This window comes from Erythrolamprus reginae, chromosome 2 (assembly GCF_031021105.1).
Source record: "Erythrolamprus reginae isolate rEryReg1 chromosome 2, rEryReg1.hap1, whole genome shotgun sequence".
In the NCBI taxonomy this organism is placed as follows: Eukaryota; Metazoa; Chordata; class Lepidosauria; order Squamata; family Dipsadidae; genus Erythrolamprus; species Erythrolamprus reginae.
In genome coordinates, this window is record NC_091951.1 from 22,424,904 (window position 1) to 22,451,410 (window position 26,507).

Sequence of the window (26,507 nt, forward strand, 5' to 3'; positions counted from 1 at the left end):
AAATCTGGAGGTGGGGTTTCCCATGGAGGGGAGCCTCATGGGAATCCCACCAGCACGAAAATGAGCGCTTCGGTTGGCAATGGAAGTCCGGAGATGGGGTATCCCAGCGGCGGTGGCGGGTTTGTAAGGTGAGAATAGTTCAGAAGAAGAGGCAAAATAATCTTAAGCCCCGGGTTCGTATCTCAAAAAGTTCGTATGACGAGGGATTCGTAAGACGTAAGCCCAGGGGAAGAGCCTTCTCTGTGGTGGCCCCAACCCTCTGGAATCAACTCCACCCAGAGATCAGGATTGCCCCCACCCTCCTTGCCTTTCACAAACTCCTTAAAACCCACCTCTGCCATCAGGCATGGGGAAATTGATTCCCCTGGGCCGTTCCGTTTTATGCATGGTATGTTTGTTTTTATAGTAAGGGTTTTTAAACTTTTTTAAATAATTGGATTTGTACTGTGTTTTATTGTTGTGAGCCGCTCTGAATCTTCAAAGAGAAGCGGCATACCAATCTAATAAATAATAATAATAATAATAATAATAATAATAACAACTGTATATTCAGGCAACAGCAAAAGATATCAGATAATTCTATTTTTTTTTCTTTTTAACTAAAATCATATTAAACAACAACATGATAATCGTTTGGTATTTAGGAATATTTGAAACAATAGAATGAAAAACAATCAGGAATATTTCAACACGTAGACAAGGCCTTTGTCTATTTGGACTTAACAAAAACCACAAACAGGATTAGGGATCTACATTGTTCTGGTTTGCACAAGAAAGGTAATTTATGCATGCATGTCTAAGAAGAGCTACAGAATATCTGAATTATTACTCAAATGGCCCTTGCATGATATTTTAGACAACTATAGGTAGTCCTCAATTTAATAAAGTTTATATAGTGATGATTCAAAGTTTTAGAAACACTGAAAAAGTGACATGACCATGTTTCACACTTATGACCATTGGAGCATCCCGTTGGACACCTGATCAAATTTAAGATGGTTGGCAACTGACTAATGTCAGCTGCAGTGCCCTTTAAAAGCATCACAAGTCCTTTTAAAGCCAACAGCACCTTCCACACTTTTATAAGGTCTTTCTCCTGTGTGAATGGTCCTGTGGGAATTGAGATAACTGTTACGAGTGAAGGTCTTTCCACACTCCATGCATTTGTAAGGTCGTTCTCCTGTGTGGATCCTCTTGTGCGATTTAAGAGTACTACTACAAGTAAAGGTCTTCCCACAGTCCATGCATTTATAAGGCCGTTCTCCTTTATGATTCCTTTGATGGATTATAAAAGAATTATTAAAACGGAAAGTTTTTCCACACTCCATGCATTCATAAGGCCTTTCTCCTGAGTGGAGTCTCTTGTGGGAATTTAGACCATTGCTCCAAGTAAAAGTCTTTCCACACTCTGTGCATTCATAGGGCTTCTCTCCAGTGTGGATCCTCTTGTGGGATTTAAGGTTAGTACTTTTCCTAAAATGCTTTCCACACTCCATGCATTGATATGGTTTCTCTACCCTGTGGATCCCCTTGTGGGAATTAAGATGACTGCTACGAGTAAAGCTCTTTCCACACTCCGTGCATTGATATGGTTTCTCTCCAGTGTGGGTCATTTTGTGGCGATTAAGCTGAGTGCTACGAGTAAAGGCCTTTCCACATTCCGTGCAGGTAAATCGTTTCTCTTCTGAAAGTGTCTTTTTATGAGAAAAGAGATGGTCGGATTTATTGAACCTCTTTCCACACTCTGTCGTATTATATGGTTTTTCTCCTGTATCGATCACTGTTTGGTTAGGAAGCCAACTGACCCACGAAAGACTTCTTTCAATTCCACTTTGCGATTGCTTTGTTTCATCATTCTTTGGTTGCATCTGATCTTCAAATTTCCATTCCCCCTTTTTCCAATGGATCACTTGATGTTCTTGCTTGCAATTCATATTCTCTTGCCTGTTAAAGCCTTTGGAAAAGAAAAGGGAAAACTGTGTATTTTCATTCCAATAGAATTGACTCCAATAGGATTGACTATACAGATTGAGTTCATTAAGTCTTTCCTGATACGTCTTAAGCATAAAACGTATCAGGAAAGACTTAATGAACTCAATCTGTATAGTCTGGAGGACAGAAGGAAAAGGGGGGACATGATGGAAACATTTAAATATGTTAAAGGGTTAAATAAGGTTCAGGAGGGAAGTGTTTTTAATAGGAAAGTGAACAGAAGAACAAGGGGACACAATCTGAAGTTAGTTGGGGGAAAGATCAGAAGCAACATGAGAAAATAATATTTTACTGAAAGGGTAGTAGATGCTTGGAACAAACTTCCAGCAGACGTGGTTGATAAATCCACAGTAACTGAATTTAAACATGCCTGGGATAAACATATATCCATTGTAAGATAAAAATACAGAAAATAGTATAAGGGCAGACTAGATGGACCATGAGGTCTTTTTCTGCCATCAGACTTCTATGTTTCTATGTTTCTAATGACTGTAGCAACATGCTGCAGCATAACAAAGTTGACAAAAGTGAAAAGGGCCTCAATACATTCCAATTCTCCCCCCCCCCCCAAAATAACATTTAACCCCCTTCTTATTTCTGAGCACAGACAGTGGTTCTTACCCAGAGAAGAGAGATTCCTGGAATTCTCCAGCATGACTTCTGTGTGGAGGGCTTTTTGGTCAGTATCCAGTTGAGACCACTCTTCCTCCGAGAAATACACAGCCACTTCCTCAAAAGACAAAAAATCCTGAACGAGGAAACAGGTTTCCCTATTAATGGATAATCCCAACAATAATTTGGTAACTTTCTTCCACCAATTCTAGGAAAGCTCTCTAGTGAACAAAATGGGCATCTTCTACAGCAGTAGTGGTTCTCAACCTTTCTAATGCCGCAACCCCTTAATACAGTTCCTCAATGTGTGGTGACCCCCAAGTATAAGTTAGCGCCAATTCTTCCAACAGATCTTTAAGCTGATTGGCAAGAGGTCAGAGGGACAACCCCTGTAAGCACCTGATTGGTTGGTGTTCTGCCGGGCTCTCTGGTAGGAACCTCCTGAAAATTCAAGGGTACAAATTTCAGACACACACACGTTTGAAAATTCAAAACAATGTTCTTTATCACAAAATTCAAAATAAACTAAGCACTCTTTTTGTATTGCAAAGAGCACTCGTCCCAAAACAACACGGTAGTCTGTACAATTTCCCTTAAGCAGTCATTAAGTACTTAGCTAGCAGCTGTGAAGAAACCTCACACCCCTTCTTCTTCCAACAAAGTGAGACACACACAAACACACACACACACACGTTGCTCTGCTTTGGTTTCAAAGGTGTGAAAAATCAACAAAGTCCAGAAAACAGCAACAAAGGATTCCTGAAGAACTGCGATCAGATACTTTTTCACAACGGCCAAACCCACAAGCTGCTATTTATAGCAGCAGCCCTAATTATTGGAGCCTCACCCAACCACAGGTGGCCTCATTTTGTCTTGTAATAATCCTTCAGTTGTTGTCTCCTCCTGGGCTGTCTGCCAAACTCCACTCTTCCCTGTCACTCATGCTTCCTTGGTCAGAGGAGGCTTCATCGGCAGATTCCATCAGGAGCAAAACAGGCCTGCGGCATGTGGATGTCTCCCCCTGAGAAAATAATCTAAAGAATCTATAGAATCTAGGCATCTAAGGCCTAGATGGATACAAAACACTCTTATTAGAGTACTAAACTTCCGACCTTTTGGACAGTAGTTCTTGCCAGAAAAGCAAGAATGTACAAAAACATGTTTACATCCTGTAACAAGATGAAGAAATCCTATTGTTGAGGCCAATAAACATTCGTAAACAGGATAAATAACTTGATGGATTAATCTAGAGAGTTCCAAGGAACTATGATGAAATTGAATGCAAGACAACCCCATATATGGACAGGAGGAAGGGGGTGTAAATTAGACATGAAACTCCTATAAAAGATGGTTCTTGAAGTTAGGTACTTTACCTTTTTGAGTACACCTTTTGGGTGTCTTTAATTGGTCCTGATATGATACAGTGGTATCATATTGGTGTCTTTATGTTATGTGTTGATATATGTTATGTGTTGATATATGTTATGTTTAATAAATGTTTATATGATATATATATCATGTGGTCTTTTAGCTTTTATTCTCATGGTCTGGGGAATTTTTTTAACAATTGGCGCCCAACTTTAGGGCCCGAGAACTTTTTTCCTGGATGGAGGACGAGAGAAACCTGGCAGGGCCCTTACTGGAGTTTTTTCCAGTGGCTGGTTTTCTCTTGCTTCCATGTCCAGGAATTAGCTTCTTTTCGAACTGAGAGGCCAAGAGAATAGGAGGTTTCCCGGGGAAAAATTGCAGCTGCCGGCGAGAGCAAGCGTCCTTGGTGAGTAAAGGTGGCCAAGGGGTCTGATCCTGAGTTGGTGATATGTAGTAGCATGATTGAATACATGTGGGCACGCAGAGCATGTGAGAGAAATGTCTCTATATTTGTGCTGGGTTCTTGTGCACGAGAACTAATTTAAAACACATGTTGGGTGGTGACACTGTGGAGAAAGAGTTTTAAAGGGATCAGAGTGGATATTTACATAGTTGAATATCGGCTTGCTTATGTTTCACTTCAGGGTGAACGTTTATGTCATAATGAAACAGGGGTTTTATTATGGAACAAAAATATGGGTGTTGACTTTAAATTTAGGACATAGCGTATGCTAGGAATGGGTTTCGTCTACTTAAAACTGACAGCAGATGCTGTGGTAGAAGTATGTGTTTTGTTTTGTTTTTCTTCTTTCTTTTTCTTTCCCCCTCTCTGACAAAGGATGACGGCTGCTGGTAAGTTGTATCTTGAAGAGCAGAATGGTGTCTTTATGGGGAGATAGCTGCTGTGCTATGTAATATTTTGTCCTTTTGCTGGTATGATTTAAGAAGTGTAATACATATGGTTATAGTTATATTGCTGGTAGAGCGAAAAGATTATTGCAAGAGGTGTAGGGAAGTCTAACTGATATTCTTGAATTCTTGAGAAATAGAGCTTTTGATAAATGTGATTAATAATCAAAGATAGATGTTTCGGGTGAGCAGATGGTAAGTACTAAGGGGTTTTTTTTTTTGTTTGATGAATAGGAGTTGAGACTGTATGTGTAGGGTTTATAGTATTGCTTGTTTAAGACAAGGAATGTGAGAATGTGAGGCTGTTTTGAAGTTAAGTGGGTTGACAGGCTGTGTTTTCTTTTTGAGGAGGTAAGTTGTTAATTGTTGAGGGGCTATTATTGTTCCTGGGATAGTTTGGTGCAGTAGGTTTGAAGGAGAATTAATTGATTGCAGCAGGCTTGGTTTATAAGCAGCTGGAGATAAGGGGATTTGTGGATATTGGTTATTTGAGAGAGTAGAGAATTTAAATATTGTATTGGGATAGATGGCATGTGTTTAATACACAGGCGAAAGGTTTGCAGTTCTGTGGCTGAGTTGTTACGTTTATTTGTTATGTATATTAAGAGGTTGAGGATGAGAAAGAGTTATAATGGGTTTTTTTTAATGACTTTATGTGGCAGTTGGAGGGAATTCCGTATTGGTGAATTCCAAGATTAGTGTATAGATGTGGATATGAAAGAGGGGTTTTTTTTTTTTCTATGCATAGTAGAGTGTATGTTTTACATATGATGAACTGGAGTCCAGTATTGAGGACAATAACTGGCTATTTTTGATGTTTTTTATATAAGTGTTTATCTTGGTTTGAATCAGAGAACTGAGATGGAATGTCAAGCCTACTAAGTTACTAGTAATTACTTATTAAGTTAAAGGAAAAGCTAACACTGTATCTCTAAAACAATCTAGTCAAGATACATAGCAGGAATTGGATTTTCTTTAACAATTGCCTTGTATATCTGTTGGAGGTAATAGTCTCTTATTGTATGTCCATAAGAAAATTGCTAGCTGGGAGATTTTGAAGGATATCTTGAGATTCAAGATGAGGGGAATCATGTTTTATTTTATTGTAAAAAGCTTTGATTATGAACTATGAATTGTACACAAATCTGATAAATGAAATGAAGTACTGGTAGGGAGTCTTGTGGTGTTATGAAATGAAAATATTTAATTGTTGCTGTGACAATTGTTGCTGGATTTTACAATGCTCGTAAGGAAGCTAAACATTTTAGGAAAAATTTCACAATTGAGTAGAATTCGATGATAGATACTTGTTTTCTGGATTAAATCTGTGGCATCATTGAATACAGCTGAGAAGCTCGTGTAGATTTAGATAAATTGGTTCTGTGACAATAGATTTTTGCACTGTATGGTAACGTATTTCTGGCTTTGGCTCTGTTTTAAGGGAAGAGAAAGTTGTTTATGAGTGTATGAATGTTGATTGTGCAACATTTTTTTCTTTTATACATTATTTTCTCTCTGTGGTTTGTAATCTGAGAGAATGCAGGGAAGTGTGGTTGTTTTGTAAGTAGTGTTTATACATATGTTTGGGATTGTGGTTCCGTTTTTTTATATTGTTTATTGATGAAGAAATACTCCTATGTGAAAACTGTTAGAAGATATGATGTGGGATGATACGTATGAGGATGCTGGAATGAAGCCAGCGATTACATAGTGGAGCGGTTTGCCTGTTGTCATTTTTATGAATTGGTAGAGAGCTGTTTGCTGAAGAAAGGGGGTTGGATTAGATGACCTTTGAGGTCCCTTCTAACTCTGGCTGTTATAATAGTAGTGCTGGTATTTGGGTTGTTTGTGGTAGTAAATGTTGGGTTAGCTACAGAATGTAATAAAAAGTGTGTAGCTACATTAGATAAACCTGTTGTGATTTAGAAGACTGGTAGTTTTGATAGTTTTGGATTGATGATTTCCTGTGGTGAAGGAAGGTGTTAGAGGCTGAAGGCATTTGAATGGATTAGTATAGACTGGTAGGGTGTCTGTTTATAGTATAATTTTGTTTAGCTGCTAGTAAGTGAACTGGGAAAGGTTTTGTGAAAGGGGGTTGCTTTACAAATGTAACAAAATTGGATAGAAGAGATTTAACAAGCAGTGGTAGTAAGCAATGTATGTGATAAGTAGGGGTTTTTATATGCTGTCTGAGAAAAATAAAGCTGAATGATCGGTGTGACTGATTATAAGAAATGCCTGTATAAGATGTGGATTATTGAGTAAAGATGAGGTGCTGTAAAAGAGGCAGTAGGGAAGAAGAAGGTCAACTAATAATTTAACTTAGTGTGAGAAAAATGTTGGACATATGCATGAAAGGATGCATAACTGTTTTTCATTCATTGTGAAAGAAAGTTTGTTTTTGATTGAGTGTGAATGAGTGTATATACTAAAACATGGATATTGGAATAACATAAATAAGGGAATACAGTGGTTGGGATGAATAACCTGATACTGTTGATAACAAAAGTAAATCTGGTGTACCTGGTGAAGAAGGTACTCCAGGACAAGCTGATATTAGTAGTAGTCAGCCCTGCTGGCTTTAGTGGTGTTGCTGGTTTTTTTTTAAAATATTTGTTTTTCCTGTTTAACCAGGAATCTCCAGGCAAGCCTGGTGAACCTGGTTAAACAGGGCCTCAAGGTTTTTGTGGTTCAATAGGTTCTTTTTGGAGAATCTGGATCTTGTGATCCAGGGTCTTATGGCAAATATGGTGATACAAGGTTTAGGTGGTGCTATTAGTCCCCACTGGTGAACCTGGTCTGATGGGTCTGGGGAATTTTTTTAACACCCCCACATCCACCTGCACATTCCTTGGGGCAGGAGCTGGGCCAGAGCTAACCACAACAGGTTGGATTGTAAAAATATGTTCCGAGATGCCAGAATAGAAGCTTTAGTTGCTAACACCATTGGACATTTGTCTTTCCCCATGGTCTTAGGCGACCATTTCGCAGGGGTCCCCTAAGACCATGAGAAAAGACAAATTTCCCATGGTGTTAGGAACTATAGCTTTCATTCTGGTGCTTTGGAGCATATTTTTACAATCCGACCAATCAGGCATTTACAGTGGGGGTGTCCCTCTGACCTTCCTACCAATCAGCTTAAAGCTCTGTTGGGAAAATTGGCGCTAGGCTTATGATTGGGGGTCACCACAACATGAGGAGCTTTATTAAGGGGTCACCACATTAGAAAGCTGGCTTAGACCAATGATGGCAAACCTTTTTCCCCCTCAGTTGCCGAAAGAGCGTGTGTGCACATTATCGGGCTTGCGTGAATGCTCACACCCACAATTCAATGCCTGGGAAGGGTGAAAATATTACGGCCTGTTTCTCACCTTACGGTGAGCCCAGTAGGCTTGTGTTTTGCCCTCCCCAGGCTCCTAAGGCTACCCTGGAGCCCAGGGAAGGTAAAAACACCCTCCCACATCCACCCGGAGGCTCTCTGGAAGCCCAAAACACCCTCCCAGAGCCTCTGTCCGAGCTAAAAATCAGCTGGCTGGCACAAACATGAATGTTTGAGCTGAGCTGGGGCAACAGCTCACATGCCAGCAGATATGGCTCTGCATGCCACCTGTGCCATAGGTTTGCCATCACTGGCTTAGACCCAGCAATTAATTAATTAATTAATTAATTGATTGATTGATTATTAGAGTTGAAAGGGACCATGAAGGCCATCAAGTTCAACCCCCTGCCCAAGCAGGAACCCTATAGTACACCAGTCAAGTGGCAGTTCAATCTTCTCTTAAAAATGTCCAGAGTGTTGGAGTTCACAATGTCCGCTGGTAGGTTGTTCCATTGGTTGATTGCTCTGACTATCAGGAAGTTCCTCCTTATCTCCATGTTGAATCTCTCCTTGGTCAGCTTCCAGCCGTTGTGCCTTGTCCGGCCCTCCGATGCCCTGGAGAATAAAGTGATCCCCTCCTCTCTGTGACATTCCCTCGTATACTTGTAGACTGCTATCATGTCCACTCTGGCCCTCCTTTTCTCTAGGCTATCCATGCCCAGTTCCCTCAGTCTCTCTTCGTAAGTCTTGGTTTCCAATCCCTTAATCATCTTGGTTGCTTTTTTTTGCACCTTCTCCAGAGTTTCAATGTCTCTTTTGAAGTGTTGTGAATTTTATATATTGAACTGTACAGTGAAATGAAATCCATCCAAGATTCAGGGACCTTTTCCAGTCTTATTTCTCCTTACCTGGAGTAGCGGTTCAGCTAATCCTTCCGCTCCAGCACAAAGCGATGATTCTAAAAAGTCCAAGAACAGCTTTCTATTCTCTACGAGAAAGAGAAAAACACTGGAAACAGATTTGTTAAAGAGAGAGACTCCAATAAAGTGGAGCGAAAGAATGAGCTAAATGTTGAAATCTCACATCAGAGAGTGAGAGAGCGTTTCTTACCTTGCGTAGAGTCTTGACTTTGATGTGTCTGGAAGTTCTCCCTGAAGAGCAGCTCTTGAGAAGATCTGAGCGAATCTTTCCCATTCTTACGATACTGAGTCACAGCTTCCATTGATTTCTGGACATAATGTGATGCGAGAAACAAAGGAAATGAATTATCATAATACACTTTCAAACTAGCAGCCCCCCAACATCCATTGCTGAAACTCGAAACAGAATGGAAGAATTGTCCCAAATACTGGAAGAACAGAACAGAACAGATGATATTTAGAGTAAATAATCCCAGAAAACTCTGCCAGAAAGGGATTGACAAATTCAGAGGGATCCTCTTTAGAGCTGCCATGGTTCCATTCTCCCACCTGAAACTCTTCTTTCATCTTTTCCTCCTCCTGGGTCAGCAAGAAGCCTTCGGCCAGGGACACCGCCTGGGAACTGGTCTCTGCTCCACACTCCCGCACCCATCTTGCCATCTCTGGGGGAAGGACAGCCAGCAATTGCTCCAGGAGCACCAGGTCCAGCATCTGAGCCTTGGTGTGTTTTTCTGGCTGCAGCCACTGATGACAAAGGTAGTGAAGCTGAGTGCAAACATCTCGAGGGCCCCACCCCTCCTGAAATTGCATTTTTGTAAAGAGGCAGTTTTGGACCTCCAAACTATTGGATGCCTTTTCATGGCTCTTCTGCCCAGGACTTGCCCCACAGCTCCAAGGCTGAGCAGCTGGAGGATCTTTTCTATTTTCTGCATCTGATGGTTGTTCTCCCTCCATCTTTTCTCTGGTCTCTAATCCAGCTCCAAAATGGACCCAAGGATCTCCACAGGTCTTTCTGCTCACAAGAGGTGGGGCCAAATTCTCCAAGGCCATTCAGCTCCCTTCCCAGACAAGATACTTAAGATTCCAGAAGAACCGGAAAATTTTTCCAGCTTATACTGTATATCTGAAATGGAAAACCAATAATTCAGGGTTTTTAACCAGAGTGATTAATTAAAATACTGAGCATCATTATCAAAAGAAGAAGAGGAAGGGTGAGGGAATAATTTTTTTTTAAAAAAAGGGTATTTGGGTTAACCTACCAATGTCTGGGATGCAGGGGGGGGGAGTCTTATTACTTAGCTTGATCTGTTTACATGTGAGGAAAATTGCACAGAACCTTTCAGGACAGAACTGAATAAACTGACTGTATGTATGTATGTATGTATGTATGTATGTATGTATGTATGTATGTATGTATGTATGTATCTATCTATCTATCTATCTATCTATCTATCTATCTATCATCTATCTATCTATCTATCTATCATCTATCTATCTATCTATCTATCATCATCATCTATCTATCTATCTATCTATCTATCATCTATCTATCTATCTATCATCTATCTATCTATCCTATCTAATCTATCTATCTATCTATCAATCTATCTATCTATCATCTATCTATCTATCTATCTATCATCTATCTATCTATCTATCATCATCATCTATCTATCTATCTATCATCATCATCTATCTATCTATCTATCTATCTATCTATCATCTATCTATCTAATCTATCTATCTATCTATCTATCATCTATCTATCTATCTAATCTATCTATCTATCATCTATCTATCTATCTATCATCTATCTATCTATCTATCTATCTATCTATCATCTATCTATCTATCTATCTATCATCATCATCTATCTATCTATCTATCTATCATCTATCTATCTATCTATCTATCTATCTAATCTATCTATCTATCTATCATCTATCTATCTATCTATCTATCTAATCTATCTATCTATCTATCATCTATCTATCTATCTAATCTATCTATCTATCATCTATCTATCTATCTATCTAATCTATCTATCTATCTATCATCTATCTATCTATCTATCTATCATCATCATCTATCTATCATCTATCTATCTATCTATCTATCATCATCATCTATCTATCTATCTATCTATCATCTATCTATCTATCTATCTATCTATCTAATCTATCTATCTATCTATCATCTATCTATCTATCATCTATCTATCTATCTATCTATCATCTATCTATCTATCTATCTATCTATCTATCTATCATCATCATCTATCTATCTATCTATCTATCTATCTAATCTATCTATCTATCTATCTAATCTATCTATCTATCTATCATCTATCTATCTATCTTTCTTATCTATCTATCTATCTATCTATCTAATCTATCTAATCTATCTATCTATCTATCTATCTATCTATCTTATCTATCTATCTATCTATCATCTATCTATCTATCTTATCTATCTATCTATCTATCTAATCTATCTATCTATCTATCATCTATCTATCTATCTATCTATCTTTCTTATCTATCTATCTATCTATCTATCTATCTATCTATCTATCTATCTATCTATCTTATCTATCTATCTATCTATCTATCTATCTATCTATCTATCTATCTATCTATCTATCTATCTATCTATCTATCTATCTATCTATCTATCTATTTATTGGATTTGTATGCCGCCCCTCTCCGTAGACTCGGGGCGGCTAACAACAGTAATAAAAAACATCATATAAATCCAATACTAAAACAACTTAAAAACCCTTATTGTAAAAACCAAACATCCCTACAAACAAACATACCATACATAAATTGTAAAAAGGCCTAGGGGGAAAGAGTATCTCAGTTCCCCCATGCCAGACGGCAGAGATGGGTTTTAAGGAGCTTACGAAAGGCAAGGAAGGTGGGGGCAATTCTAATCTCCGGGGGGAGTTGGTTCCAGAGGGCTGGGGCCGCCACAGAGAAGGCTTTTCCCCTGGGCCCCGCCAAACGACATTGTTTTGTTGACGGGACCTGGAGAAGACCCACTCTGTGGGACCTAACTGGTCACTGGGATTCATGCGGTAGAAGGCGGTCCCAGAGATATTCTGGTCCCATGCCATGAAGGCCTTTATAGGTCATGACCAACACTTTGAATTGTGACCAGAAACTGATCGGCAACCAATACAGACTGCAGAGTGTTGGTGTGACATGGGCATACCTGGGGAAGCCCATGATTGCTCTCGCAGCTGCATTCTGCACGATCTGAAGTCTCCGAACACTCTTCAAAGGTAGCCCCATGTAGAGAGCCAAGGTTGGGAAGGTTGGGAAACACTGCCTTACCGCACCTGTAGGAGCCCACCACTGCCTACTACCTTATAAATGCTTGACAAATAACTAACTAACTCCTGGCACACGGAGTTGCAGCCTTGCATGCAAAGCCATCAGGAGAGACTCCAACCGCTGGCTTCCCTCTGCCTAGGAAGAGGGAGGGAGGGAAACCTCTTCTAAAAACGGGGTCAAGAAATAGTGATGAAACTGACCAGGACTCAAGACTGACTTGGAGGCACAAATCTCTCTTTTGTAAAGACGACCTCTCCTCTTCTTTCTCCATGCAAAGCTATTCTCGTCGAAATGGAGCGTAAATCTCTTTTATTCGACCCTGGGTTTTTTTCCCCCTCTGGGGGGAAAGAAAAGAGTGCGCAGCTTTGCTTTCTCCCGTGCATGCAGAGGGGCGGCAGGGGAACATGGGACCACTGGCTCTCCCCCTCCCCCTTTCCACCACTCCAAGCCTGATGAATGGGAATTTCCAGTGCAGGAGAAAAGCCCTCACCCCCACCCATCCCGCCACTGAACCCCAACTCACGTCTGGCTCTCCAAGCCCAGGTCTTCTAACCTCTTCCTTTGCCCAAAGGCGCAACCAGGCTCTGCAGAAAGAGCGGAGAAGCTTTGAAGCTTTTGCTGGAAAATGGCTCGGGAAGGACGCATCTCTCCTTTCCTGGAACAGGTTGACGCATGCTCAGTTCTCTTGTATGGGGGCAGGAAGGAGCTGTCCGACTCTTGCAAGGAGGCCCCCTAGAGGATCTTTTGCGCATTGCGAGAAGACGTCATATTTTCCACTTTTTAATAGAAACATAGACACAGAAGATTGACGGCAGAAAAAGACCTCACGGTCCATCTAGTCTGCCCTTATACTATTTCTTGTATTTTATCTTAGGATGGATATATGTTTATCCCAGACATGTTTAAATTCAGTTACTGTGGATTTACCGATCACGTCTGCTGGAAGTTTGTTCCAAGGATCTACTACTCTTTCAGTAAAATAATATTTTCTCCCATTACTTCTAATCTTTCCCCCAACTAACCTCAGATTGTGCCCCATTGTTCTTGTGTTCACTTTCCTATTGAAAACACTTCCCTCCTGAACCTTATTTAACCCTTTAACATATTTAAATGTTTCGATCATGTCCCTCCTTTTCCTTCTGTCCTCCAGTCTATACAGATTGAGTTCATTAAGTCTTTCCTGATACGTTTCATGCTTAAGACCTTCCACCGTTCTTGTAGCCCGTCTTTGGACCCATTCAATTTTATCAATATGTTTCTGTAGGTGAGGTCTCCAGAACTGAAGTCTAAGAATCATCAGCGATCTTATGGAGAGTTATAAAATCTCTAGTGGAGACTCAAAAACCCCTTTCCTGAAGATTCGGCTACTGTGGATTTACCAAGCAGACGTGGTTGGGAAATCCACAGTAACTGAATTTAAACATGCCTGGGATAAACATATATCCATCCTAAGATAAAATACAGAAAATAGTATAAGGGCAGACTAGATGGACCATGAGGTCTTTTTCTGCCGTCAGTCTTCTATGTTTCTATAAACGTCTCTGGAGGGTCTTTTGGGATTTCCAGGAGGCATCAAAAGTGAGTATAATTCTGTCAAAATGACAGGGGAGTGTGTGTCAAAAGACAAAAAAAAGTCTCTCTATGAAACTCGGCTTTTATCTTGTGGCTGATGGCAAACACAGCCTTGACTTGAGGGGAGATCAGGGGCTGGCAGAGAAACAGAGAGGAAAGGAACAAGTTGAGGAAAAATAAGATTTGTATTGATTTTTCTTTTTGAATTATTATAGCAGCCTTTTCAAATTTATACAGGATAGGATAAGAAAGGACAGTGATGGCAAACAATTTTTCCCTCGGGTGGTAAAAGACCATGGGGGTGCGCATTTGTACATGTGCATATTTCAATGCATGGGGAGGGTGAAAACAGCTTCCCCCACACCCCAAAGTCTCTCTGGATGCCTGTTTCCCAATTTCTGCTGGGCCCAGTAGGGTCCTGTTTCGCTCTCCCCAGGCTCCAAAGACTTCCCTGGAGCTGAAGCAGGGTAAATACGCCCTCCCTGTCCCCCTGGAAGCTAAAAAACGCGCTTCCAGAGCCTGTGTGAGCCAAAAATCAGCTGGCCTCCACACACATGCACGTTGGAGCTGAGCCAAGACAATAGAAACATAGAAACATAGAAGACTTTCTATCTTTCTCTCCCCCTGCTTTTCTCCAAGCCCTTCCTTTTCCCTCTCCCTATCCTACTGGCTACTACCCCCTTCTCCCTCCTTTCTATCTCTCCCTCCCTCTTTCCTTTGTATCTCTCCCTCCCACTTTCCTCCCTCCCTCTTTCCTGTATCTCTCCCACCCTTTCCTTTCTCTCTCCCTCCCACTTTCCTTTCTATCTCTCCCTCCCTTTCCTCCCTCCCTCTCTCCTTTCTATCTCTCCCTTCCTCTTTCCTCCATCCCTCTTCCTTTCTCCCTTCCTTCCTTCCTTTTTTGCTCTTTCTCTCTCTCTCCTTCCCTCCATGTCTTTCCCTCTCCCTCCTTCCCCTTTCTCTTTCTTTCTTTCTCTCCCCTCCTTTTTCTCTCTCGTTCACCACGCCAGCAACAGAGAGAAAAGGAGAGAGAGAGAGATGGAGAGAGTGGAGGGCACTGTTGTCTTCGCCTCCGCCTGGCTCGGCAGCAACCATCAACCCCCTCGCACTGCCAGGCATCCCCAGCGCCCGGGACTGTGTGGCTTTGCGCCATGAAGAAAAAACGGCTCCAGCAGCAGGGAAAAGTCGGCCGGGTTTCGGGAACGCCTGCCCTGCCTCTACTGCAGCCCCCTTGCTGGAAGTCTGGGACGAAAGCGCTCCCAGCGAAGGGGCTGCGAGAGGGGCGGGGCGGGCATTCACGAAACGGACGGAGAAAGCCCTCACTCGCAGCGAAAGCGCTCCCAGCCAGGGGGCTGCGAGAGAGGGCTTTCTCCATCCGTTTCGGGAAAGCCCGCCCCACCCCTCTCGCAGCCCCCTGGCTCGGAGCGCTTTCGTCCCGAGGAGCTGAAGCCGCCGCCGCCACTGCAAGAAGTCGCACCTCAAGGCAGGGGGCGGCGGAGGAGAGGGGGCAGATTGGGCGGGCGGAGGCCAGGGCTGAGAGGCCAGGAGCGCGAGGGGGCCAGAGGCACCATGGAGAGGCAGGGGTGGCCGCAGCTCCCTCCTACTGCCCACACCTCCCTGTGGGCTGGCAGGGGGATGGGGAGTGCGCAACCAAGGAAAAGGGTTCACACGGGGGTATTTTGGAGCGTGCGCGCACTCACGCACACAGCTTACAGGGGACGGTGGTTGGGGGGCTTCTCGGTGTTCTCCTGAATGCCAAACCCGGAACTTCAGCAAAAGTTTGGGGTCGGCGTTCGGGTTCAGGAGGACGCTGAGAAGCCCCACCGTCCGGCTGTTAGCTTTTCAAAAGAGCCGCGGAGCTGTCGGGCCACTCAGGAGGCTGGCCGGCCGAAACATGGACTCCAGGAAGGACATCTTTGTGACGTCAAAGCTCCGCCCATGGAATTCCCTATTGGGATTCCCCGCCTCCTTTCCAGCCTCCTGACCGACCCAACAGCTCCGCGGCTCTTTTGAAAAACTAACAGCCGGGCGGCGGGGCTTCTCAGCGTCCTCCTGAACCCAAACACTGACTCCGAACTTTTGCCTAATGTCCGGGTTCGGCGTTCAGGGGAACGCCGAGAAGCCCCCCAGCTGTTTCAAAAGGCGACAGCCGGTTCGGGTGGCCACCGAGAAGCCCTGCCGCCCGCCTGTCGCTTTTTGAAACAGCTGGGGGGCTTCTCGGCGTCCTCCCGAACCTGAACGCCAAACCCGAACTTCCGGGTTCGGCGTTCGGGAGGCCGCCGAGAAGCCCCCCAGCTGTTTCAAAAGATGACAGCCGGGCGGCGGGGCTTCTCGGTGGCCTCCCGAACACTGAACCCGGAAGTTCGGCAAAGTTCGGGTTTGGCGTTCGGGTTTGGGAGGATGCCGAGAAGCCCCCCGGCTGTTTCAAAAGGTGACAGCCGGGCGGCGGGGCTTCTCGGCGGCCACCCGAACCCGAACTTTTGCCGAACTTCCGGGTTCGGCATTGGGAGAACACTGAGAAGCGCCCAGCTGTTTCAAAAAGTGACAGCTGAGCGGCAGAGGTTTTTTTTTCCTTGCACGGATTAATTCATTTTACATTGTTTCCTATGGGAAACAACGTTTCGCCTTACGAACTTTTCGCCTTACGAACCTCCCCTGGGAACCTATTAGGTTCGTAAGACGAGTTATTACTGTATTTGATATGGGCTGCTAAGATGGAGTACTATTTTAAGGCAAAAGAGTTGTGGGACATTGTTGAGAACCCCCCACAAGTACTTACAGCAGCAGAGAAGAAAGGCTACGGCTTATATTGTTCTAAGTCTCCAAGATGAACAATTTGTGGCAGATATAAAGTCAACTAAAAAGCTTTGGCAAAAATTGAGAGCCACCCACGTGAATGAATCTGCTTGCAATGTCGCAGTTATTGAGAAACCTATTTAGGGCCAGGGGACACTACGGAAGAGCTTTTGGTAGAAATGCAATCTTTATTTCTGGAATTACAGTAGAGGGGAATTACCTTCCCTGAATCACAAAACTCCTCTTGTACTGAACAGTTTTGATGAGAACTGGAACACTATTTCTGCTACATTTGAGAGCAAGCCAGAAGGAGACCTGAATTTAGAAAGCTTGGAGTCCTGCTTGCTGAATGAGTTTGAGAAAAGAAAAGGTTGCCATTCCCAAAATAAACCTCTGAGAGGAGAGCAGAATCGGCCAACTGTTGGTGGAACTTGCAACAAATGGCCTGCGTTCTCTAGCGACCACCAGCCAGGAGAGGGAATTTCCAGGAGGGCTGCAAAAATCCTACAGAGAACGGCCAGAGGTCAAGAGTTGCTACATTTGTGGGGGTCATTTGCAGAGGAGCTGTACAAAGGCAAAAGGTTTGCAGCAAAGATGTTTGCAGGACTTTGCAAGCACTAGAGCAGTGTTTCCCAACCTTGGCAACTTGAAGATACTTGGACTTCAACTCCCAGAATTCCCCAGGCTGGGGAATTCTGGGAGTTGAAGTCCAGATATCTTCAGGTTGCCAAGGTTGGGAAACATTGCACTAGAGCAGTGTTTCCCAACTGGTATGCCGCGAGACATGGTCAGGTGTGCCGCGAAGAAAGAAGCTCAGCTTTTGGTCTCACAACTTTTTGCTGAGAGTGTGAAGAGCAAAAAGTTGTGAGACTGGATGCTGAGTTTCCTTCTTTGCACCTTCCAAGTTTTCCGGCAGCTGAAGCGCCCCTCCTGGCTGGAGCTTCCCTGGCGGTGGCAGCAGGTGAGCTTTGGGGCCTGGTGGGAGGGCGTCCGCAGCAGGAGGGCAACGGCGGCGGCAGCGGACAGTAGCCGTGGGGCGATGGCAGGGTGGTCAGCTGTGAGGCGGAGCTCCAGAACGGAGGCACCGATGGCGGCGGCTGGACATGCTGGAATTGCGTGGCTGGCACTTGCCTGCTGGCCGGGACGGGACGGAGGCTCCAGCCCCACGTCTATGCCCAGCGCAACGCCAGCATGTACGGCGTCTAGCAGCACATCCAGCCACTGTCGTTGGTGCCTCCGTTCCAGAGCTCCGCCTCACAGCTGACCACCCTGCTGCCGCCCCACGGCTACTGCCCAATGCCGCTGCTGCAGCGTGGTGTACGAGAAAGAGAGAAAGAAAGAGATAGCAAGAGAGAGAAAGAGATAGCAAGAGAGGAAGAGAAAGAGAGAGGGAGATGGGGGAGAGAGAAAGAGATAGCAAGAGGGAGAGAGAGAAAGAGAGAGGGAGAGAGAGGGGGGAGAGAAAGAGAGAGAAAGCAAAAGAGAGAAAGAGAGATAGCAAGAGATAAAGAGATAGCAAGAGAGGGGGGAGAGAGAGAGAAAGCAAGAGAGAGAGAGAGAGATAGCAAGAGAGAGAGAGAGGGAGGAGAAAGAGAGAAAGACAGCAAGAGAGAGAGAGAAAGAAGGGGGAAGGAGGGTGAGGGAAAGACATGGAGGGAAGGAGGGAGAGAAGGAGAGCAAAAAAGAGAGGAAGGGAGAAACAAAGAGGGATGGAGAGGGGGAAAGAAAGAGGAAGGGCGAGAGAGAAAGAGGGAGAGAGAAATAGAGCGAAAGGGAGGGAGAGTTTTTTTTTGTCCAAACTTTTTTTTGGTCCCCCCCCCCCCCGGCTCAATGTTCCCCAGGATTTTGAAAATATGAATAATGTGCCGTGGCTCAAAAAAGGCTGGGAAACACTGCACTAGAGGACCAAATCGCCCCCCCAGTCAGGTTCGTAATGCCTTGGCTCTCACCCCGAGGTTCCCCCCCACCTCCACCAGGCTACCTACCGCCCAGCAAGCCTGCACACTCATTCACAACGATCTGGGGGTTACATAGTTGGGCCCCCACCTGCTTCTCTTAAAACACTCAGCAGGCGGTCACTGGCCTTCGCCCCCAGGACCCTCATCCCCTCCAGTCACCCCACTCATTCCTTCCTGTAACCATTCACTTCCCCACATAGACACTCACTCCCTAGACCCACCCCATCCCAGTATAAAAATAACTACCCCCAATTTAAAACAATACGTCAAAGGGTTACATTAAAAATTCATGCAAGGCATATAAGATGAAACGATAAAACAATAACCACTCCAATCGATGGATGGGCTTGATGGAGCAACCCACTCTTGGACAAGGATCTGCGGATGATGTCAATATAATATCATCAAAGGGGCCCTTTAAAAATCTAAGTAGGGTTAGCAGAGTCAATACAGAACCCAGTGAGATGGAAATACAGAGTTTCACAGGAAGGAAGGGCAGAAAAATTGGTGTAATAAGTTCCAGTTGCAGGCTTAATGTTAGGATAATGGCCACGCAAGATGTTACAACTCCTGTCCTTAGTTTCAAGCCCCTGATCCTTGTTCTTAAAGTTCTAAGTTGTTGCAATTTTATTCCCGAAGTTCGGATTGTCCCAGAAACAGGGGCTCCAATAGTTCCCTCTCTCGATGCATATAATTACTGCGGAACTGTAATCCAGCCTGACGACGACAGGAGAAACAACAGCAGTTGCAGATCTTCAATGCGTGAGAAATTATTTTTTCACATCCCAGGCGAATCTGCTGGCTACACTCACTCGGGGGCTACAACCTCCCTTGACGTTATTAACCCTGGTGTTGGAGGGTGCCCAGTCATTAAGTCACTGCTTCAGATGTCAGAATCTAACAGCAGCCATAACAATCACAATTTTTGTGTAGCTTTCAGCGGCCAACACTCCATGCCAAGCAAGTCAGCCCTCCCTCCAATTCCCACTCTAACAACCATGCAGGTTGTTAACCACAGTAGCCAGGAGATGTTCCTAGTGGCAACCCTCGGGGGTACTCTGTTGGCTCCGCTGGTTCAATCAACGGTTTAAATTGTTCTCACGTCTCTTAGCTCCAAGTGTTGGGCTCCATCTTATTCCACCTGTCTCCGCTTTGCTCTTTTGGGCTCAAGCCTCCAACAGCTCTTTCCAGGTCTCCTCCACACCTATTTCAACAAGTCCTGGTTAAAGTACAGAGCTGGATATACAGCCTTAGCAAAGGTAGTTCCCCTCTGCTATATTCGCTGACGGTAAAAAGCCGTAGTCGATCGCGGAGTACTCAATCTCTCCTTCTGCATCCACCATGACCGGGACTGGAAAAAAATTATAAGCTCTTTCTCCTGTGTGGATCCTCTTGTGGGAATTAAGATCATGAATACGGAGAAAGCTCTTCCCACACTCCATGCATTGATAGGGTTTCTCTCCTGTGTGGATCCTCTTGTGGGAATTAAGGTCACTACTACGAGTAAAGGTCTTTCCACACTCCAGGCATTTATAAGGTTTTTCTCCTGTGTGGATGATCTTGTGGGAATTAAGACCACTATTATAAGCAAAACACTTTCCGCACTCCGTGCATTTATAAGGTCTTTCTCCTGTGTGGATGGTCTTATGGGAATTAAGATTACTACTAGAAGTAAAGGTCTTTCCACACTCCATGCACTTATAAGGCCTTTCTCCTGTGTGGGTCCTCTTGTGGGAATTAAGACTACTACTACAAGTAAAGGTCTTTCCACACTCCGTGCATTTATAAGGCCGTTCTCCTTTGTGTTTCCTTTGATGGATTATAAAGGAATTATTAAAACGGAAGGTCTTTCCACACTCCATGCATTTGTAAGGTCTTTCTCCCGAGTGGTTTCTCATATGGGAACTTAGACTATTGCTCCAAGTAAAGGTCTTTCCACACACCGTGCACTCATATCGCTTCTCCCCAGTGTGGATCCTCTTGTGGGAATTAAGGTTAGAACTTTTCTTAAAACCCTTCCCACACTCCATGCATTGATATGGCCTGTCTCCTGTGTGGAACAAAATGTGCGAATTAAGATGACTGCTACTAGCAAAGCTCTTTCCACACTCCATGCATTGATATGGTTGCTCTACTGTGTGGATCCCCTTGTGGGAATTAAGTTGACTGATACGAGCAAAGTTCTTCCCACACTCCATGCACTGATAGGGTTTCTCATCTATATGGATCTTTTTGTGGCGATTAAGGTTAGACTTTTTCTTGAAGCCTTTCCCACACACCATGCATTGATATGGCTTCTCTCCTTTGTGGATCATTTTGTGGACATGAAGGTAATTGCTACGAGTAAAGGCCTTTCCACACTCCGTGCATTGATACGGTTTCTCTTCTGTGTGGATCCTCTTGTGGCGGTTAAGTTGAGCGCTGCAAGAAAAGGGCTTTCCACACTCCATGCATTGATATGGTTTCTTTATGTGAATCCTCTTGTGGCGATTAAGTTGAGTGCTAAGAATAAAGGTCTTTCCACACTCCAGGCATTGATATGGTTTCTCTCCCGTGTGGATCATTTTGTGGGAATTAAAATAATTGCTACGAGTAAAGGCCTTTCCACACACGGTGCAGATAAATCGCTTCTCTTCTGAAAGTGTCTTCTTATGAGAAAAGAGATGGTCGGATTTATTGAACCTCTTTCCGGACTCCATTGTATTATATGGTATTTCTCCCGTATCGATCACTGTAGGGTTAGGAAGCCAACTGACCCAAGACAGACTTTTTTCAATTCCACTTTGTGATTGATTCGTTTCATCACCCTTTGGTTGCATCTGATCTTCCTCCTCTTTCAAATGGATCGCTTGGTGTTCCTGCTTGCAATTCTTCTTCTCTTGCCCATTAAAGCCTTTGGAAAAGAAAAAGGAAAATGGTATATTTTCATTCCAATAGGATTGGATCACAACCCTGAACTAGCCGGAACCTGGTTTAGGATAGGTCACACCATCCCTGCATGAAGCCTGTGTCTCAGATTCTTACTAATGTATTCCATGAAATAAGTATTATGCATGTTATCAGCAGAAAGCATTAAAAAGATCTTTTAAAAAATAATAAGCTATGCAGTTTCCCAAATTTCCTTTCAATAAATTTCTCCCTTGTATAAAATCACTTTGGTCAAATGCTTAAGACACCAGGCTAGAAACTTTCTGGACTTTGGAATTGGACTCAATTTCCCAGTTACTGGGTGAGAAATTGGATTGCATTTAACCTGTGCCTTGTGTGTATCAGAAAATCCCTTTGACATTTTATAAGGGAGTTTTTCCTGCTTTTCTGTTGATAAAGACTTTTGGTTTTCCTTCTATTGTGTGGTGTGTGTCTTTCTGGACTAATTACCCTGTAATTACGGGCGGTTGGGACATGCCGGCAGAACATACACACACACACACACATATATATGTAGTATATTATTATTATTATTATCATTATTATTATTATTATTAATTATATTTGTATGCTGCCACTCTCCGAAGACTTGGAGCGGTTCACAACAACAAAACAGTGTAAATCCAATGATTAAAACAATTTAAAAACCCTTAATATAAAAACAATCATACATCTCATACAAACCATACATAAAACGGGAACGGCCCAGGGGAATCAATTTCCCCATCCCTGATGACAGAGATGGGTTTTAAGGAGTTTGCGAAAGGCAAGGAGGGTGGGGGCAATCCTAATCTCCAGGGGGGAGTTGATTCCAGAAGGTCAGGGCCGCCACAGAGAAGGCTCTTCCCCTGGGTCCCACAAGACGACATTGTTTCGTCGACGGGACCCGGAGAAGGCCAACTCTGTGGGACATAACCGGTCGCTGGGATTCGTGCAGTAGAAGGCGGTCCCGGAGATATTCTGGTCCGATGCCATGAAGGGCTTTATAGGTCATAACCAACACTTTGAATTGTGATTGGAAACCGATCGGCAACCAATGCAGACTGCGGAGTGTTGGGGAGACATGGGCGTGTTTGGGGAGGCCCATGACCGCTCGCACGGCTGCATTTTGCACGATCTGAAGTTTCTGAACACTCTTCAAAGGCAGCCCCATGTAGAACACATTGCAGAGGGCACCGGCCCTCTGGAATCAGCTCCCCCCAGAGATTCGCACTGCCCCCACCCTCCTCGCCTTTCTTCAAGACTCACTTATGTCGCCAGGCTTGGGGCAATTAGATCTAGACCCTCTGGCCAATAAATGTGATGTATGGCTGTGATTGAATTTGTTTGACTGATTTTAATATATTGGGTTTTTTAGCTTACGTAGTTTTTTAATTAATTAGAATTGTCTTTGTTTTGACTGTTTTATATTGTATCCTGTGAACCACCCCGAATCTTCAGAGGGGCAGACTACTACTACTACTACTACTAATAATAATAATAACAACAACAACATTTTTTTCATTGACTGCAGTAACATGCTATAGCTTTACAAAGTTGACAAAAGTGAAGAGGGGCTCAATGGATTCAAAATGCACTGTAAATAAATGATTCCCCCCCCCCAAAAAAAATAACATTTCACTATGTTCAGAAATGTTCAAACTACCAATCCCACACCAACTTTAGTAAAATAGAACGCATTTTGCAGGCAAAACTATCTATAAATTGAAAAATATTCACAAAAAGGGAGGGCGCATTTTATCAGCAAAATAAACCAATAAGCATTAATTTCAATTTTCATTCCATTGTGTGCAGAAATGTTCAAACTTGTTTCCAAGTGAAAAAAGCTTTCAAAAAGCCCAAATATAAGTACTTAAAATGAACAATTTGTGGTCTGCGTCAAATAGACCCAGGAACAGAACTTTAGGATGTGTTTTTGAGCAGAACACGAAGGTTAAAATCAATTTATGTTTATTTATTTAGGCAATTTATATTTCTGCCTATTCGCACATGACATTCAAGACGGCTTAGAGAATATAAAACCTCATATAAAAACAACTAAAACTAATGGAAGAAGAGTCCTATAATAAATTAATATAATAAAATCACACACACACACCCGCACGACAGCGTCTTACACAAGCCATTTAATATTTCTGAGCACAGACAGGGCTTCTTACCCAGTGAAAACAGATTCCTTGAATTCTCCTGCATGATTTCTCCGTGGAGAGCTTTTTGTGCAGGATCCAATTGCGACCACTCCTCATCCGAGAAATATACAGCCACTTCCTCAAAAGATACAACATCCTGGACAAGGAAAGAAGTCACTCCATTAACAGATAATCCCAAAGCTAATGTGATGATTTTCTTCCAATTCTAGGAAAGAGATCTAGTGAACAAAATGGGCATCTTCTGCAGAATTCAGATCTCATTGTTTTTTTAAAAAATATTTTGAAAACATGACAAATACCAACACACAACATATATTCCCTTTTTAAGCAGTTTCGTAATGGTAGTATTCTATTATTTACATTCTTTCCCGCCTAATCTTCTTTACATAAGTTTATCTTTATTATCCTGTTATCCTTTATTTCTACCATGTTTCCCAGAAAATAAGCGCTTGGCCTTATTGTCATGCACTCAAAAGCCCAATTTATTTTATTTTATTTATTCGATTTTTATGCCACCCTTCTCCTTATACTTACATGTTAGCAATAGCACTTTTTAACAGAGCCAGCTTATTGCCCCCACAATCCGGGTCCTCATTTTACCCACCTCGGAAGGATGGAAGGCTGAGTCAACCTTGAGCCGGTGATGAGATTTGAACCGCTGACCTTCAGATCTACAGTCAGCTTCAGTGGCCTGCAGTACAGCACTCTACCTGCTGCGCCACCCCGGCTTATTATCAGGGGATGTCTTATTTTGGGGAAAACAGGGTGTATATATTTCTTCGGTGTTGTGGTTAGCTCTGGCCCAGCTCCTACCCCAAGAACTGTGGATGTGGGGGAGACATCCATATGCCGCAGGCCTGTTTTGCCACCCGGTGGAATCTGCTGATGAAGGCTCCTCTGACCAAGAAGAAAGGAGTGACAGGGAGGAAGAGAGTGTGGCAGACAGCTCAGAAGGAGATCAATTATCTAGCTCCTCCTTGGATTCAGAACAAGAGTTCATGATACAGCCACGCATGCGGAGAGCGATGCATAGGCAACAACAACTGAGAGATTATTATCAAAGAAAATGAGGCCACCTGTGGTTGGGTGGGGCTGTGGTAATTAGTGGGTTTGGCCATTGTGGAGGATTATCTGATCGTTGTGTTTTGTGACTGCTTTACTGACTTTGACTTTTTGTGTACTGATTTTCCCCCGCTTTGAAACTAAACCAGAGCTTTGTGAAAAAAGAAGGACTGTGAATTGCCTCACAGCTGTAAGCTAAGTATCTCAGAACTGATAAGGGACTTGTACAAATTACCAGTTTGTTTGGAGACCAGTGCTCTTTGCTATACAAAAAGAGGGCTTCGTTTATTTGCATTTTCGGTATAAACAACATTGTTTTGAATTTTCAAACCTGTTTGTGTCTGACATTTGTATCTGAATTTTCGGGAGGATTCTGCCAGAGAGCTCGAGAGAACATTCATGTATATTAGTTATAGATCTACACTATTTTACAAACATTGTACCTTTTATATTATTTCCCCATTCATTCATTCTTGCTTACTATTTCTAATCTCCAGCCAGTTATACCGTTTATCCCATACTGCAGAGTAATCTGTATCTTCCTTTTCCTTTATCTTCTTCTTTCTGGGATGGTTTAACGAATCTTGCATTGAGCAGGGGGTTGGGCCTGATGACCTTGGAGGTCCCTTTCCAACTCTATGATTCTATGATTCATTAGCTTATTCCATGCACAGTCCAGAATTTTTTTTTATCAGTTCTTCCTCAGTTGGTATGTTTTCATTTTTCCAGTTCTGTGAATATGCTATTTTTGCAGCCGTAATTATATTTGTATTTCTTTAATGTATTTTCTATTAAATATTCCCAACAATATTCCCTACGGTTTCCAGTTGTTCTGCCGGGCTCTCTGGTAGGAGCCTCCCGAAAATTCAAGGGTACAAATTTCAGACACACACACGTTTGAAAATTCAAAACAATGTTCTTTATCACAAAATTCAAAATAAACTAAGCACTCTTTTTGTATTGCAAAGAGCACTCGTCCCAAAACAACCGGGTAGTCTGTACAATTAACCTTAAGCAGTCATTAAGTACTTAGCTAGCAGCTGTGAAGAAACTTCACACCCCTTCTTCCAAGGAAATGACACACACACACACACACACACGCACGTGCTCTGCTTTGGTTTCAAAGGCGTGAAAAATCAACAATGTCCAGAAAACAGCAACACAGGATTCCTGAAGAACTGCGATCAAATACTCTTTCACAAGGGCCAAACTCACATGCCGCTATTTATAGCAGCAGCCCTAATTACAGCAGCCCCACCCAACCACAGGTGGCCTCATTTTCTCTTGTAATAATCCTTCAGTTGTTGTCTCCTATGCATCACTCTATGCATGCATGGATGTATCATTAATTCTTGTTCAGAACTCAAAGATGATACAGATGATTGATCTCCTCCTGGGCTGTCTGCCAAACTCCCCTCTTCCCTGTCACTCATGCTTCCTTGGTCAGAGGAGGCTTCATCGGCAGATTCCATCGGGAGCAAAACAGGCCTGCGGCATGTGGATGTCTCCCCCACATCCACCTGCACATTCCTTGGGGCAGGAGCTGGGCCAGAGCTAACCACAACACCAGTCTATGGGATTAT

The 26,507-nt window shown here is 43.2% G+C and overlaps 2 protein-coding genes, 1 long non-coding RNA gene and 1 pseudogene across 5 annotated transcripts in view; all 4 read right to left on the reverse strand.

Moving 5' to 3' along the window:
* Positions 1 to 13,114, reverse strand: part of LOC139159963 (zinc finger protein 420-like) — a 92,696-nt pseudogene extending 79,582 nt beyond the window's left edge.
* Positions 570 to 4,983, reverse strand: LOC139159945 (zinc finger protein 716-like). The gene is made up of 4 exons (XM_070737432.1): positions 3,452 to 4,983; positions 3,004 to 3,045; positions 2,614 to 2,740; positions 570 to 1,954 (listed from the first exon to the last, which is right to left on the reverse strand). The coding sequence occupies exons 3-4, from the start codon at positions 2,645 to 2,647 to the stop codon at positions 1,017 to 1,019; spliced, it is 972 nt and encodes a 323-aa protein (XP_070593533.1). The 5' UTR covers positions 2,648 to 2,740; positions 3,004 to 3,045; positions 3,452 to 4,983; the 3' UTR covers positions 570 to 1,016.
* Positions 13,115 to 16,994: 3,880 nt separating the features above from the next.
* LOC139159979 (uncharacterized) lies at positions 16,995 to 18,040 on the reverse strand. The gene is made up of 2 exons (XR_011557865.1): positions 17,595 to 18,040; positions 16,995 to 17,463 (listed from the first exon to the last, which is right to left on the reverse strand). It is a non-coding gene; the product is annotated as an uncharacterized lncRNA (long non-coding RNA).
* Positions 18,041 to 19,061: 1,021 nt separating this feature from the next.
* Positions 19,062 to 26,507, reverse strand: part of LOC139159904 (zinc finger protein 665-like) — a 37,688-nt gene continuing 30,242 nt past the window's right edge. For 2 of the 3 annotated variants that reach the window (XM_070737355.1, XM_070737354.1), the window contains exons 5-6: positions 23,872 to 23,998; positions 19,062 to 21,677 (exon numbers count right to left, since the gene is read on the reverse strand). In XM_070737355.1, coding sequence (XP_070593456.1) covers positions 20,035 to 21,677; positions 23,872 to 23,998 — 1,770 coding nt within the window. In that variant the 3' untranslated portion in view covers positions 19,062 to 20,034. The remainder of the gene's footprint in view (positions 21,678 to 23,871; positions 23,999 to 26,507) is intronic. The other variant, XM_070737356.1, reaches the window with a different exon arrangement.

Coding starts and splice junctions, on each gene's coding strand:
- LOC139159945 (XM_070737432.1), bottom strand. CDS start 2,647: ATGCTGGAGAATTCCAGGAATCTCTCTTCTCTGG. Junction 1,955..2,613: donor CAGGAATCTCTCTTCTCTGG/GTAAGAACCACT, acceptor TCTTTTCCAAAG/GCTTTAACAGGCAAGAGAAT.